Source organism: Eurypyga helias, unplaced genomic scaffold (assembly GCF_000690775.1).
Source record: "Eurypyga helias isolate BGI_N326 unplaced genomic scaffold, ASM69077v1 scaffold11476, whole genome shotgun sequence".
Taxonomy (NCBI): Eukaryota; Metazoa; Chordata; class Aves; order Eurypygiformes; family Eurypygidae; genus Eurypyga; species Eurypyga helias.
The window spans coordinates 896-11,882 of record NW_010256040.1 but is presented as its reverse complement, the minus strand read 5'-3'; the positions used below and the strand labels follow the sequence as shown (position 1 = coordinate 11,882).

Below are 10,987 nucleotides of genomic sequence, written 5' to 3'. Positions count from 1 at the left end.
TGCCTGTGCGGTGGCCCCCAACAGCAGAAGGATATAGTTGGAGCGAGTCCAGAGGAGGCCCCGGATATGCTCCGAGGGCGGGAGCCCCTCTGCCATGGGGACAGGCTGGGAGAGTTGGGGGTGTTCAGCCTGGAGAAGAGAAGGCTCCAGGCAGACCTTATAGCACCTTCCAGTGCCTGGGGGGGCTACAAGAAAGCTGGGGGGGGACTTTTTACAAGGGCCTGTAGTGACAGGACAAGGGGTAATGATTTTAAACTGATTACACATGTTTCTGTACCTACTACAGCTCTGGTATGTAGTTCTTGATATTCTGCATACTGTTTCTGACCTTAGGTTGCACATTCTGTGTGTATCAAGCACTTACATGGCAGTTTAAATGCAGTCTCTGGGTGCATCTAGACTAGGATTTTAATTCAGATCAGGGCAGACAATTGACTCCAACCACTAGCACACATTCAGTCCCAACACCAGACCGGGACAGTTCAAAGTAACCCCTCCCCATCCTCCAACAGTCCTGGTGACTCCGATTCCTCCACACACACCCCCTCCCAGCAGGAACACTCTATCATCTTTTACCACTTAGTTGTTTTGTGGTTTGAACTGAGTGGGACGATGCAGACTGAAAGCATCTTGCTGCTGACAAGGATAACGATGATCGATACTGCAGCACTATACAAAAACACTTGAAATTCTAAGTTTAAACACTACTCTGTTGATTTGCTTTTCCTCAAAAATTAGCACCAGCAGCTTTGTTTTTATGAAAAACAGAAGACTTCCATCACATTATTAAGCTGCAACAGGATGTGCCTTGATGATGTTTACACTGAAAGAGACTGAATGCTGTATCTTACACAGACTTGAATATCCTCCAGTAGCTACCAACACATTCCCTGAGTAACCTGCACCTTTTAGAGTATGGAAGCTTAAGAAAAAAAGATGGGAACTAGTCTAGAAGTATCAGTGTAGGAAAAAAATAAACAAGTCACAGAATGGGAACATTAAACTCAGGAAGTGTGCTCCGGTTAAGGTCTAGCTGCTTAAAGAATCTTAAACATAGCTTTCCAACTCTCTTCTGGTATATACCTACACACAGACAGTATGCTCCTCTACGGCTTTCGTGTCTGCAAGAAAAACTGGCTACAGGCTGTTTGAAGAAGCCATTCTTCATGGCACTGCAGTCTGGTGACAAAGACAAAGAAAACACGTTACAGTGCATTAACATTTTGGGCTGTCTCCATGTTGATCTAATTGCTTTCTGTGAAGATCATTTATTATATGTCTAGTCTGCTGCCACCAACAAGTCTGTGGAAGTGAAGCTGTTTGTACGTACTCCAGTTTCTCTCTTTAGCACAGAGTGGAGAAGAAAAGATTTTAACATGTTTTCATTAACACTGAGCTTTGTCTTGAACAATTTAAGTACTACAATTCTTAACACAAGAAAAACTTGTGCAGACATATAAAAGCTATGGAAAAAAAAAAAAGATTCAGGCCAGCCAAGGACTGCAGTGTATAAGACACACCATTGTGGGGCCAGGATCACTTCAACTATCCAGAGATGAAATAATAAGGAATGAGTTCATGCAGGAGCTTTGGCTTGAATTGTGCGATATTCCAAACAAGTAGTTACATTCCTCTTTTTAAAAAGAGGTTTTGCATCAGGAAGTCCAACAGAGACGACCAAATTGTTCACATCCATTCTTGTTTGCAGACCTGGTCAGGATTATTCACTACTGGATAGCTTTTGACTACGTGGCTGGAACCACTGGCAAATCCACCTACCTGGAGAAAACATGGAATTAAAGCACCAGTGCAGTGTTTGTACACTAGAACGCTCTGAGGTACATCTGTTGCTGTTTCAGATGCCACCAGCTGTGTTCCAGATGGTATTTCTCTAGACTGCCCTCCTTTACTCAGTGTTCTCCAAATGCTGCCACAAACAGTAGCTCTCCCCATCTGATTCAAGGTTCAGTCCCTGCATTTCAGTCTGCCACACCAGCTTCACTTCCACTCATTTCTTACACTTGCTTAAATGAAACCCAACTGTCCTAGAGTCACTCTGTTTTAACTGGCAGTGCCTACAACAGTTTAAGGTCCTTGGCCACACCTCTAGTGCTTCTCTGGCTTTTCTTGGGGAATAAGCCACAATTGCACCCCGATCCTGCCCAAATCTGATGCAGGAAATGGAGAGAAGTGTGTATGAAACAGTGCAACAATGCTTCAACCTGGAAGCAGCATGGCACTAAGCACTGCAGAGCTGGCTCTGCATGATGATAAACATGCCCCTTGCTTGAGTGTTCCGATAATCAGAGGAGAGAGGAACTAATTTACAATGTCAGACTGCTTGAGCAACATCGCTTTACACAAGTGCTGAACAGAGATTAAATGGAGCAAACACTTCTCTTGCAGCTTCCCTCTTTCCATTGTATTAATTTACCACTCAAGACAGTAACTTCTGGTTCTCAGGAAAAACAAACCATAAAGGGAAAACACTAGCATTAAAATCAAACAGTAATCAGTGATGCAACTCACACTTCCAAGCTTTAAAAACTACACCACCACCAACGCGCACACACAAATAGATGAGGACATGGAGAAGCAAAAGGTTCACTGCAAAACCTTGCTTCGAACAGCACTACCCAGATGCAGATGGCCCCCCCATCTTCAGGGTCTCTACAGTCATGCTCTTTACATATAAACATTGCTACCACAATTTAGTCTTCCCAAGAAAACCGAGTTCTGAGGAAAATTTAATCCCCACTCCAACACACGTTCTATTTCTGGAGACATAGGAACATCTCTCACGCTCCACAGAGATTTTGGTACACACGCTGGGAAAGTTAACACAGAGCTGAAAGGACAAACCATTTCAACTTTACCTTGGCTGGCTTCCTTCCTCAGCCTATGGAAGCTGCTGTCTCCAAAAAGCATCTTAAACCAGGGATACGAAACCTATGCCAGTGTTTGCTCTGCTCTTAGGAAAGACCTGGGTTTTCTCGTCTCTACCGCAACAGAACACAGCGTGACTAACGAGCTTATTTCATGTGGAAATTACCCAGTGTACAGCAGAGAAAACAGGATGCCTTAATAGAAATCCACACTTATGTTGAAGTAATTTTGCATAATCTAATTTGTTCTACATTTTCAATATTTTTTTAATCAACAGAACTGAGACGCAGAATGAAACCACTAGAGGGGAAACATGACAGAAAGGCCCTACAAGGACACAACAAAACTAGATTCCCTCAGACACCCTTACTGTTTATGCTCTCATATTGTTTAACTGCAACAGGAAAGGCAATCTGCTTTTTTAATGAAGAGCCTCTTTGCTTCAACCGGAAGCGTGGCTTGCTTAGGCAGCGTTTCTTCTGTCCAACTTCCTAGTGGAAAGTTCTTCAGCGGTTTCCTAGCGAAGGCTGACGGCACTGAAAACCCAGCACTTCCCCGCGAGCTGCGTACACGTGTGTCACCAGGACAAGCACAACGCAGGGCCTCGTGCCCACAGCTTGCTATCAAGCCCACCTCAGCCTGACCCAGCAGAAGGGCTGTGTGTTAAGCTAGCAGTTTATCCCTCCTAAACCCAAAAGAGAGTCCTGCAGTGTTTCTTTTTATCCTGCAACATCTGCTTAGATTAGCAAACAAAACCACGTGCTGCAGAGCTCAAATGACAGCTACATCTGTGCAGCTCCGAGCCCACATAGTCTACAGCAGTCACCGGAGGTGTTAACCCTGCTGCTGCCAGCTGTATCCTGAAACAGCTGCTCTTCTCCAAAGTGCTATTTCACACTATGGGCCAAAGGGCAGCTGCAAGTGGTTTTACATGTTTCAGTGAACACAAGTATGATGTGCAGCATTTAGGCTGATAACAAGTCTTAAAACTGCCTCCCTAAACCAGCTTCAGGCGGAAATACCCACACAACCATCGTTCAAAACGAACGGCTATTCGTTACCCCAGCTACACATTTGACTACTGACTGTCACAGATGTGAAGAGTGATGACAATAAAGGAGGTTTTGTCAACTAAACCCTATATTCAGACAATGGCAAGGCCCAGTGCTAGTCCTGATTACAGGGAGTCAAATCTAAAGGACTGCTGGCAGGTCTCTTCGGTTTGGCTTTGCACAGCAGCACGTAACGGCTCTGTCTAACGACAGACTTCTGTGAGCTTCTTGCAAACTCAAGGTTTCCATCACGGCCTGGCAGCTGAACTATTTGTAGCAATAAAGTTTTCATTTTAAAATGTAGCCCCCCCCCAAATATGAATAGTGAGGAAAATTTAACATCAAGCATGAGTGGCGATTCTCAGACACAACGAAACCATACAACATCCCTCCAGAGAAGCCAGAGGGCACATGCCTTTGAGAAACAGTGTCCTGCACTGCGAACACTTGCTGGAGCGAGTCCAGAGGAGGCCATGGAGATGCTCCGAGGGCTGGAGCCCCTCTGCCATGAGGACAGGCTGGGAGAGTTGGGGTGTTCAGCCTGGAGAAGAGAAGGCTCTGGGGAGACCTTATAGCACCTTCCAGGGCCTGGGGGGGCTACAAGGAAGCTGGGGGGGACTTTTTACAAGGGTCTGTAGTGACAGGACAAGGGGTAACGGGTTTAAATTGAAAGTGGGGAAGTTTACATTGGGTATCAGGAAGAAATTCTTCCTGGTGAGGGTGGTGAGGCAGTGGGACAGGTTGCCCAGAGAAGCTGTGGATGCCCCATCCCTGGACGTGTCCAAGGCCAGGCTGGATGAGGCTTGGAGCAACCTGGTCTAGTGGAAGGTGTCCCTGCCCATGGCAGGAGGAGGGGGACTGGATGATCTTTAAGGTCCCTTCCAACCCAAACCATTCTATGATTCTATGAATAAGGACATAACTATATTGCAAAACTTCCTGTGACTGGACACCAGGGTTTTCTCCCTCACAACGAGAGATGCAATAGGACTCTCAGCTCACAGCTGTGCTTGGTGACTGGGTCTAAACTCTCAGGGTGTCATTCTGCAGTTAAAAAGCCACAGTCAAGAAGCTTCAGTACTTTCTGCAACCATGCCTTCCTTTGGACAACAAAATCCAACCAAAGCAGCCCCAAACTACTGGGAACTAAATCAAGCTAACGCCCGTCTTGACAGCTAGTTAAAATGTCAGAGCTGAAAGGGGATAAAAACCCTATACACCTCAAAAGCTATATGTGTTTACACCTACTGTTTGCTGCGAGCTACTGTGGAAAAACTTACCTATTTGTGCAGTGACTGTTGAGTGCTTACCCCTTTTCTACTCATTCATTGTATGACCAAAAGGGAGCCTGAAGAGATTGGGGTCATATGAAACAACACCTGGAGTTTCTAAAAATCATGAGTAAATCCAGGGTGATAAAGGGGATGGAGAAAGAATCAGGCCTACTGCTAACACCTCCAATTCATCTGCTTCCAAAGGAATGTTTTTATTACATGGATTAGAAAAAATGGTTTAGCACAAAAATCAGATATATCAAATCTTCCTGTATGTAAGACAGCTCCAGCCATCGAGAGCTTGCAATTGAGAAGACAAGTGAAGGAAAAAAAATACATCAGCACTGACTTCTGCCACAATGCCTGCACACCTGGTCTGCAACTGCCAGCAGGGATCAAGCTCTTCCTCCCCATTCTTTGCCAAGCCGCTGAATTCCCTGTTTACTGTTTGAAATCCTGTTAGACGAGCCCAACTACAGCTCTGTCTTCCTGAGACTCTAAAGTGACCTGGTTCTCCCACTATATCCCATATGCAAGTAACGGTTTCCAGGTTTAGTCACTCGTTATCACCACCCCGTCAGAACTCACATCCAGCCCCACTGCTGGCGCGGTGCTCTGGAGCAAGGGCTTCGTCACTGGTATTCTGACGCTCGTTGAGCCGTTCCCAGCAGCTGGAGGCAAGGCATTCACTGCATGGTTGTGAAGCTGCGTGGTCCCTCCGGTGACGGCAATGACTGGCTGGGAGGCAGGAAGCACCCCAGAAGCCTGGAGCTGTACCACAGCGGGCTGGGGGAGCACCACTGATTGAGCTGGAACACAAGAACAAGCAGGGGTGCTCAGTGACATGAAACGGATTTGTACATGACCAGTCTGTTGGGGAATACTGACACAGGAGGTACAAAGCCTCTTCCTTCCTCTCCTGGCCTGCATGATTTATCTCCAGTTCAATTCTGCACCGTTAATGTATTCCACAGCATAGGAATGATGAAAATAAAAATGAGGCCAAAAGTTATCCATTCGGCAAACCAAAACTACACGTATTAAAGTGACTCACTAAATCAAGCTCTCTCCCAAAACCCAATGACTCCTCAAAGTTAATAAAATGCAACACTGGTTAGAAACATTACTCTTTTCAGTATTGCTAACACTTGATGCACTTTGAGCAACTTTTCAAGAGAAGTTACCTCAATCCTCCTTCCCCTTTTTGTCCATCCCTGCTTCAGTGCAGTATTCAATGGAAAACTTAACTACACAGAAGTGATTCATACTATGTAAACTAATTCAGAAACAGCATAGAGAAAGAAGATAAACACAAAACAACAATGCAAGTTACACTTTCAAAATGTAAGCTAAAGCCTCAACTCACAGTAAGGCAAGACTAATTTTTTTTAAAAATGTCTTATGTAAGAAATTCTATGCACAAGCTGAACAGACCTTAAAGAAATGCAAGCAGAAAAAATGAGGTAATTTTGACACGAGTTTGAAACGGAATTATATACAGTCACTTCCAAGAAATTTCAGTCCAACAACTACATTTAACTCAAGCAGGTGCTCGAGTAATATTTTTTTGTCCGAAAGCAACGAACATCTCTTTAATCCCTTGTAACAGGATGACCTCGCCAGCTTTCAGAAAGAACACGTTCCAGTGGAGCATTCCAACCAAAACGCACGGCGGTATTATTACTGCATTTACTGAACCTTCTGGAAGGTGAAAAATGAAGTCACCTACCTAGCGCCAAGATCCCTTATGTATGAGGTGTAGGATTAGATCATCTTTTTGCACAGATAATCTTGAAGACATCACAAGTTTGTATTACCCTATTTAAGAACCTCAGATGGTGAATTTGAGATTATTTCAACCATTTTTTTAATACATAAAGCACATGATGCTCCAAGAACATGCTGCCTTCTTCAAGCTTTTATGACAGGGATGTAAAAATATCGTGCTCCTTTGAAGGAAAACGGCACATTTCAAACTGGTAGCTCCAACCTGTCACATGCAGGGGATTTTGACTAATTAAAAGAGCCTTAGGGTTTTTGTTATGGAAGCAGCACTACAGCATTTTTAAACACACCATCAGTTAAAAGTAAATACATGGCATGGAAATATTTTCCCAAAAAGTATTTCCTCTACAGTGCCTCACAGAAAAAAAAAAACCAACCCAAACTCTCCTGACTTTTCTTCAGGGAAAAGGAAAAGCTGACCTTCACAATACTATACTTTTATCCAAAAAATCCATATCCCCAACATTCCTTATTCCAGATGGTATTTTATCAGCTGGAACATCAGAAGGAATAAGAATTAGGTCACACTGACTGTGCCGACGTGTTTTAAGCAGTCCAATAATCTTAGGCATGCTGTAACAAATGTCAGCGTCTCCAGCTCTGGCTTAGCTCCTGATGGAGGAGCCGTTAGTAATGAAGACAAATTCTTCTCTACTGCAATAATTTCTAGATGCATGCCCTCAAGTATTTGTCTCCTTTTCCTTCCATGCCTCTGTGCCGGTATAGTCAACCGCAAGAGACTGCAGCCATCAGCTGGTGAGAACAAGCAACTGCATCTGACAGTTTCACCAATGCAATGACCCCACTGCCTTGGCCGAAGAGTGTAGTAATGCATGGGATTCAGAAATGAAGGCTCAAGCTACTTCAAATAATCTGTTACGGGGCAACAGGAGGAATGAAGAATTATCAGTGGACAGGAAACCACTTGCCTCTTGTTAACATCAGCTTGCCGGTGTAAGCAACCCCTGACATGGCTCTCTTAACTCAGCCGATTTCACAACATCCTATTTAATGCTGTTTAGTGAGATAAAAAGCCATAAACTCATGGTCCCATCATCCTATGGCAAAGTTTCATGTGGGTAAAAAAACCAAACACTTATGTCCCTCCTCCCAAGCTTTCAAGTTTCCTTCAAGCCATGCTGAAGGTTGCCCAGAGAAGCTGTGGATGCCCCATCCCTGGAAGTGTCCAAGGCCAGGCTGGATGAGGCTTGGAACAACCTGGTCTAGTGGAAGGTGTCCCTGCCCATGGCAGGGGGGGTGGAACTTGATGATCTTTAAGGTCCCTTCCAACCCAAACCATTCTACGATTCTATGCTAACTGATTCTGCTGGATCGTCCTGTGGTTACGACGGAATAGCACTGTAATCACCCTAGACACCACTTCCCATCACACAGAGAGCAAAGGGTCCCTAGAGATCCTTCCAAATCAGCAGTTTTACCTGCACAACTGTCAGTGCTCAGCACGGTTTTTTTTGCTATACTGTATTCCGTTCCACACAGTGCCCAGGTGACTGTTGTTTCTCCAAGGACTACGCAATACAGAAATAAGGCCATTTTCTCAGCCTAAAGCTTTTTCAGCAAAGCGTGTAGGACCCCTTATTTTTTTTCCTACCCCTCCCTTTTCACCCACCAGTGCTAACTTCATTCTAGTGACCATCCCAAACACAGCGCTTACCCCCAAGACCTGGCTCAGTCAAGACAATTCACCCACCTTTAGGTGGCGCTGGCTGGATGTTAACAACCGGCTGATGCTTTGGCAGTGGCACAAGCGTGGGAAGAGTCTGGATAATGATGGTTTTAGCTGGGATGCCAATGTTAGCCGGAGCCTCAGGTACAGCAGGAAGAAGGGGTTTGGGTTGTATCGAAGGCCTGGATGCTGTCTGACCACATCTCTTCAGGGTCCTCGCACAATTACTACCTAGGAAAGAAAAAAAAAAAAAAAAAAGAGTCAGAGTTAGACCAGAAGATATCAAATAAAGAACTCAAGCAGTAACAACACGGCTTTTCGTATGTTTGGGGCTTTTTTTATGCTCATTTATAATATTTGGTAAAAACAGACATACCCGATCACAAATTCAGGTCAGAACTGACAGGACACACTAGTGTCTATTAGTTAAACAGCCATGTGCAAGACAATACCCGTCCTATCTGCAGAATCAAAGAAGCTCAATCTTCCATACCAGACCGAGAAGTGATGCTGAGAGCAGGCTTCTTCCCTCCATCTCCTTCGGGGGACGGAGGGCTTTTGCAGCGCTTGCCGTAGAGAGAGATGGGAGACATCTGGGAGCTACAGCTGAAGTCCACATCATCCTGCAGACAGAAAGTACAGATCAGTGCTTCAGAAACACATAAAAACATCTGCTAGCAGTTCAGAGTTAACTGCCTTTCATCACATCTGTGTTGCTGCTTCAGCACACAGGAGAAAGCGTTGACTGGAATAAAACTGCAGAACAAAACCTAAGTACCACTGAAAACCAAGGAAGTACTTGTCCTCAGCAGCAGAGTGAAGGGGGCAGAGGTCAGCAACTGTTAGACCTTGGGGGGGATTTTGTTTGGCAACCAGACCAACACACACAACTGAGGAAACAGAACTGAACATGCTCTTTTTTAGAATGGGTCACAGCAGGAGAGGAAGGGAAACATCACTGAAGGGAAGTTGTTTTTGCAAGGGCTGGAAAAATAAGCTGTTTCCTCTCATGCCATGAAGTTGGTCAGACAAGTAAATCTTTCTGTTTGCCACAGCTGGTTCTGAGTGACTGCTGCTATCTGTGACACACGGAGGTTTCTACATACAGGCACGTTCTGTACTGGAGAGTCCACAGACGACGGAGAAGGGACCGAACAATTTGAAGTGGCTGGTGATAAGGGTTCTGTCTTCACACTTGCATCTGCAAGAGGCAGATAAAGAAATTTTACTGGAGTGTAATTTTACCAGAGTGTTTAACAATGGGAGATCAGTAAAGAATATGCTGCTCTACACCTACTATTTAGTGTCTGAAGCAAGGCACAACAGAAAACATAGTGAGATTAAAGTTAATGAGCAGCTCAGCTTGAAGGGCAGTCCTTGCCAGCTGTACCCATCCCACAGAAACACAGCATGGTGTCTCACCACAAAGCTAAGTGCTCCCCGACATCAAAACAGATTCACACAAGTTATCACTATCCTAAAGCTCTAACAGCTCACCCTTGGGGAGGGGGGGACAACACACAGAAGGGAGGGAGAATACTCACATCTGCAAAATACAAAAGGTAAATTACCTGCATAAGCATGGCCTGTAATATTCCAAAGATCTGAGTCCCACGACATCAAATCCAAATCAAAATGAAAGTTACAGAGATCATTTTCCTGAAATGACAGTTCAGAAAAAGGAACAGTAGAAAAAGACAATATACACTGAAACCACCAGTCATTATGTTCACATTCTTACAGCTCTGGAAAACAAAACAAAGCTATCACTTCAGTTGCCTTAGGGCACACACAGACTAAAGCCCTTGAGGGGGCAACTCTGAACCGGAACACACAAGCTTAGAGCTGTAGGAAAAGAGCATGCCAGTTTAAGACATCACTAATTACTGTTATTAGTAGTTTGTAAAGTGAAAGTTCTAAGTCCAGTCACCGAACCACTTCATATGAAACACAAATTCTAGCAACTTGTTGACATCCTCCCATTCATCTTACTTGAAAGATTTACTTAATGCACTTCCATCATCAGAGCTCAAAGCACCTCATAAACAAAAACAGCGACAGTTTACCAGCAGAAGAGACACAAGGACTGATTTGCTCAAGATCTGATGAACAGTGTGTATTAGTTCTCCCTATACTCCAATAAAGCAACACCACCATCTTCCAAAGCCAGGGACGCCAGCTTCCTTTTCCAACAGAAAAAAAAAAAGAGACTAAAATCACTTTGAATATATTATTTAGTGTAGGACCTTTAAAACAGGGATCAGGTTTTTGCCCCAGTTTGCCTGCTGATACAACTGTAAGTC

General features: G+C 44.5%; 1 protein-coding gene across 1 annotated transcript in view; it reads right to left on the bottom strand.

The window, feature by feature from the left end:
• Positions 1-10,346, bottom strand: part of ATF6 (activating transcription factor 6) — a 17,492-nt gene extending 7,146 nt beyond the window's left edge. Inside the window, exons 1-5 of the mRNA XM_010153522.1 lie at positions 10,256-10,346; positions 9,791-9,885; positions 9,178-9,307; positions 8,709-8,915; positions 5,801-6,021 (exon numbers count right to left, since the gene is read on the bottom strand). Of these exons, the coding sequence (XP_010151824.1) occupies positions 5,801-6,021; positions 8,709-8,915; positions 9,178-9,307; positions 9,791-9,885; positions 10,256-10,304 (702 nt within the window). The 5' untranslated portion in view covers positions 10,305-10,346. The remainder of the gene's footprint in view (positions 1-5,800; positions 6,022-8,708; positions 8,916-9,177; positions 9,308-9,790; positions 9,886-10,255) is intronic.
• Positions 10,347-10,987: the final 641 nt, after the last annotated feature.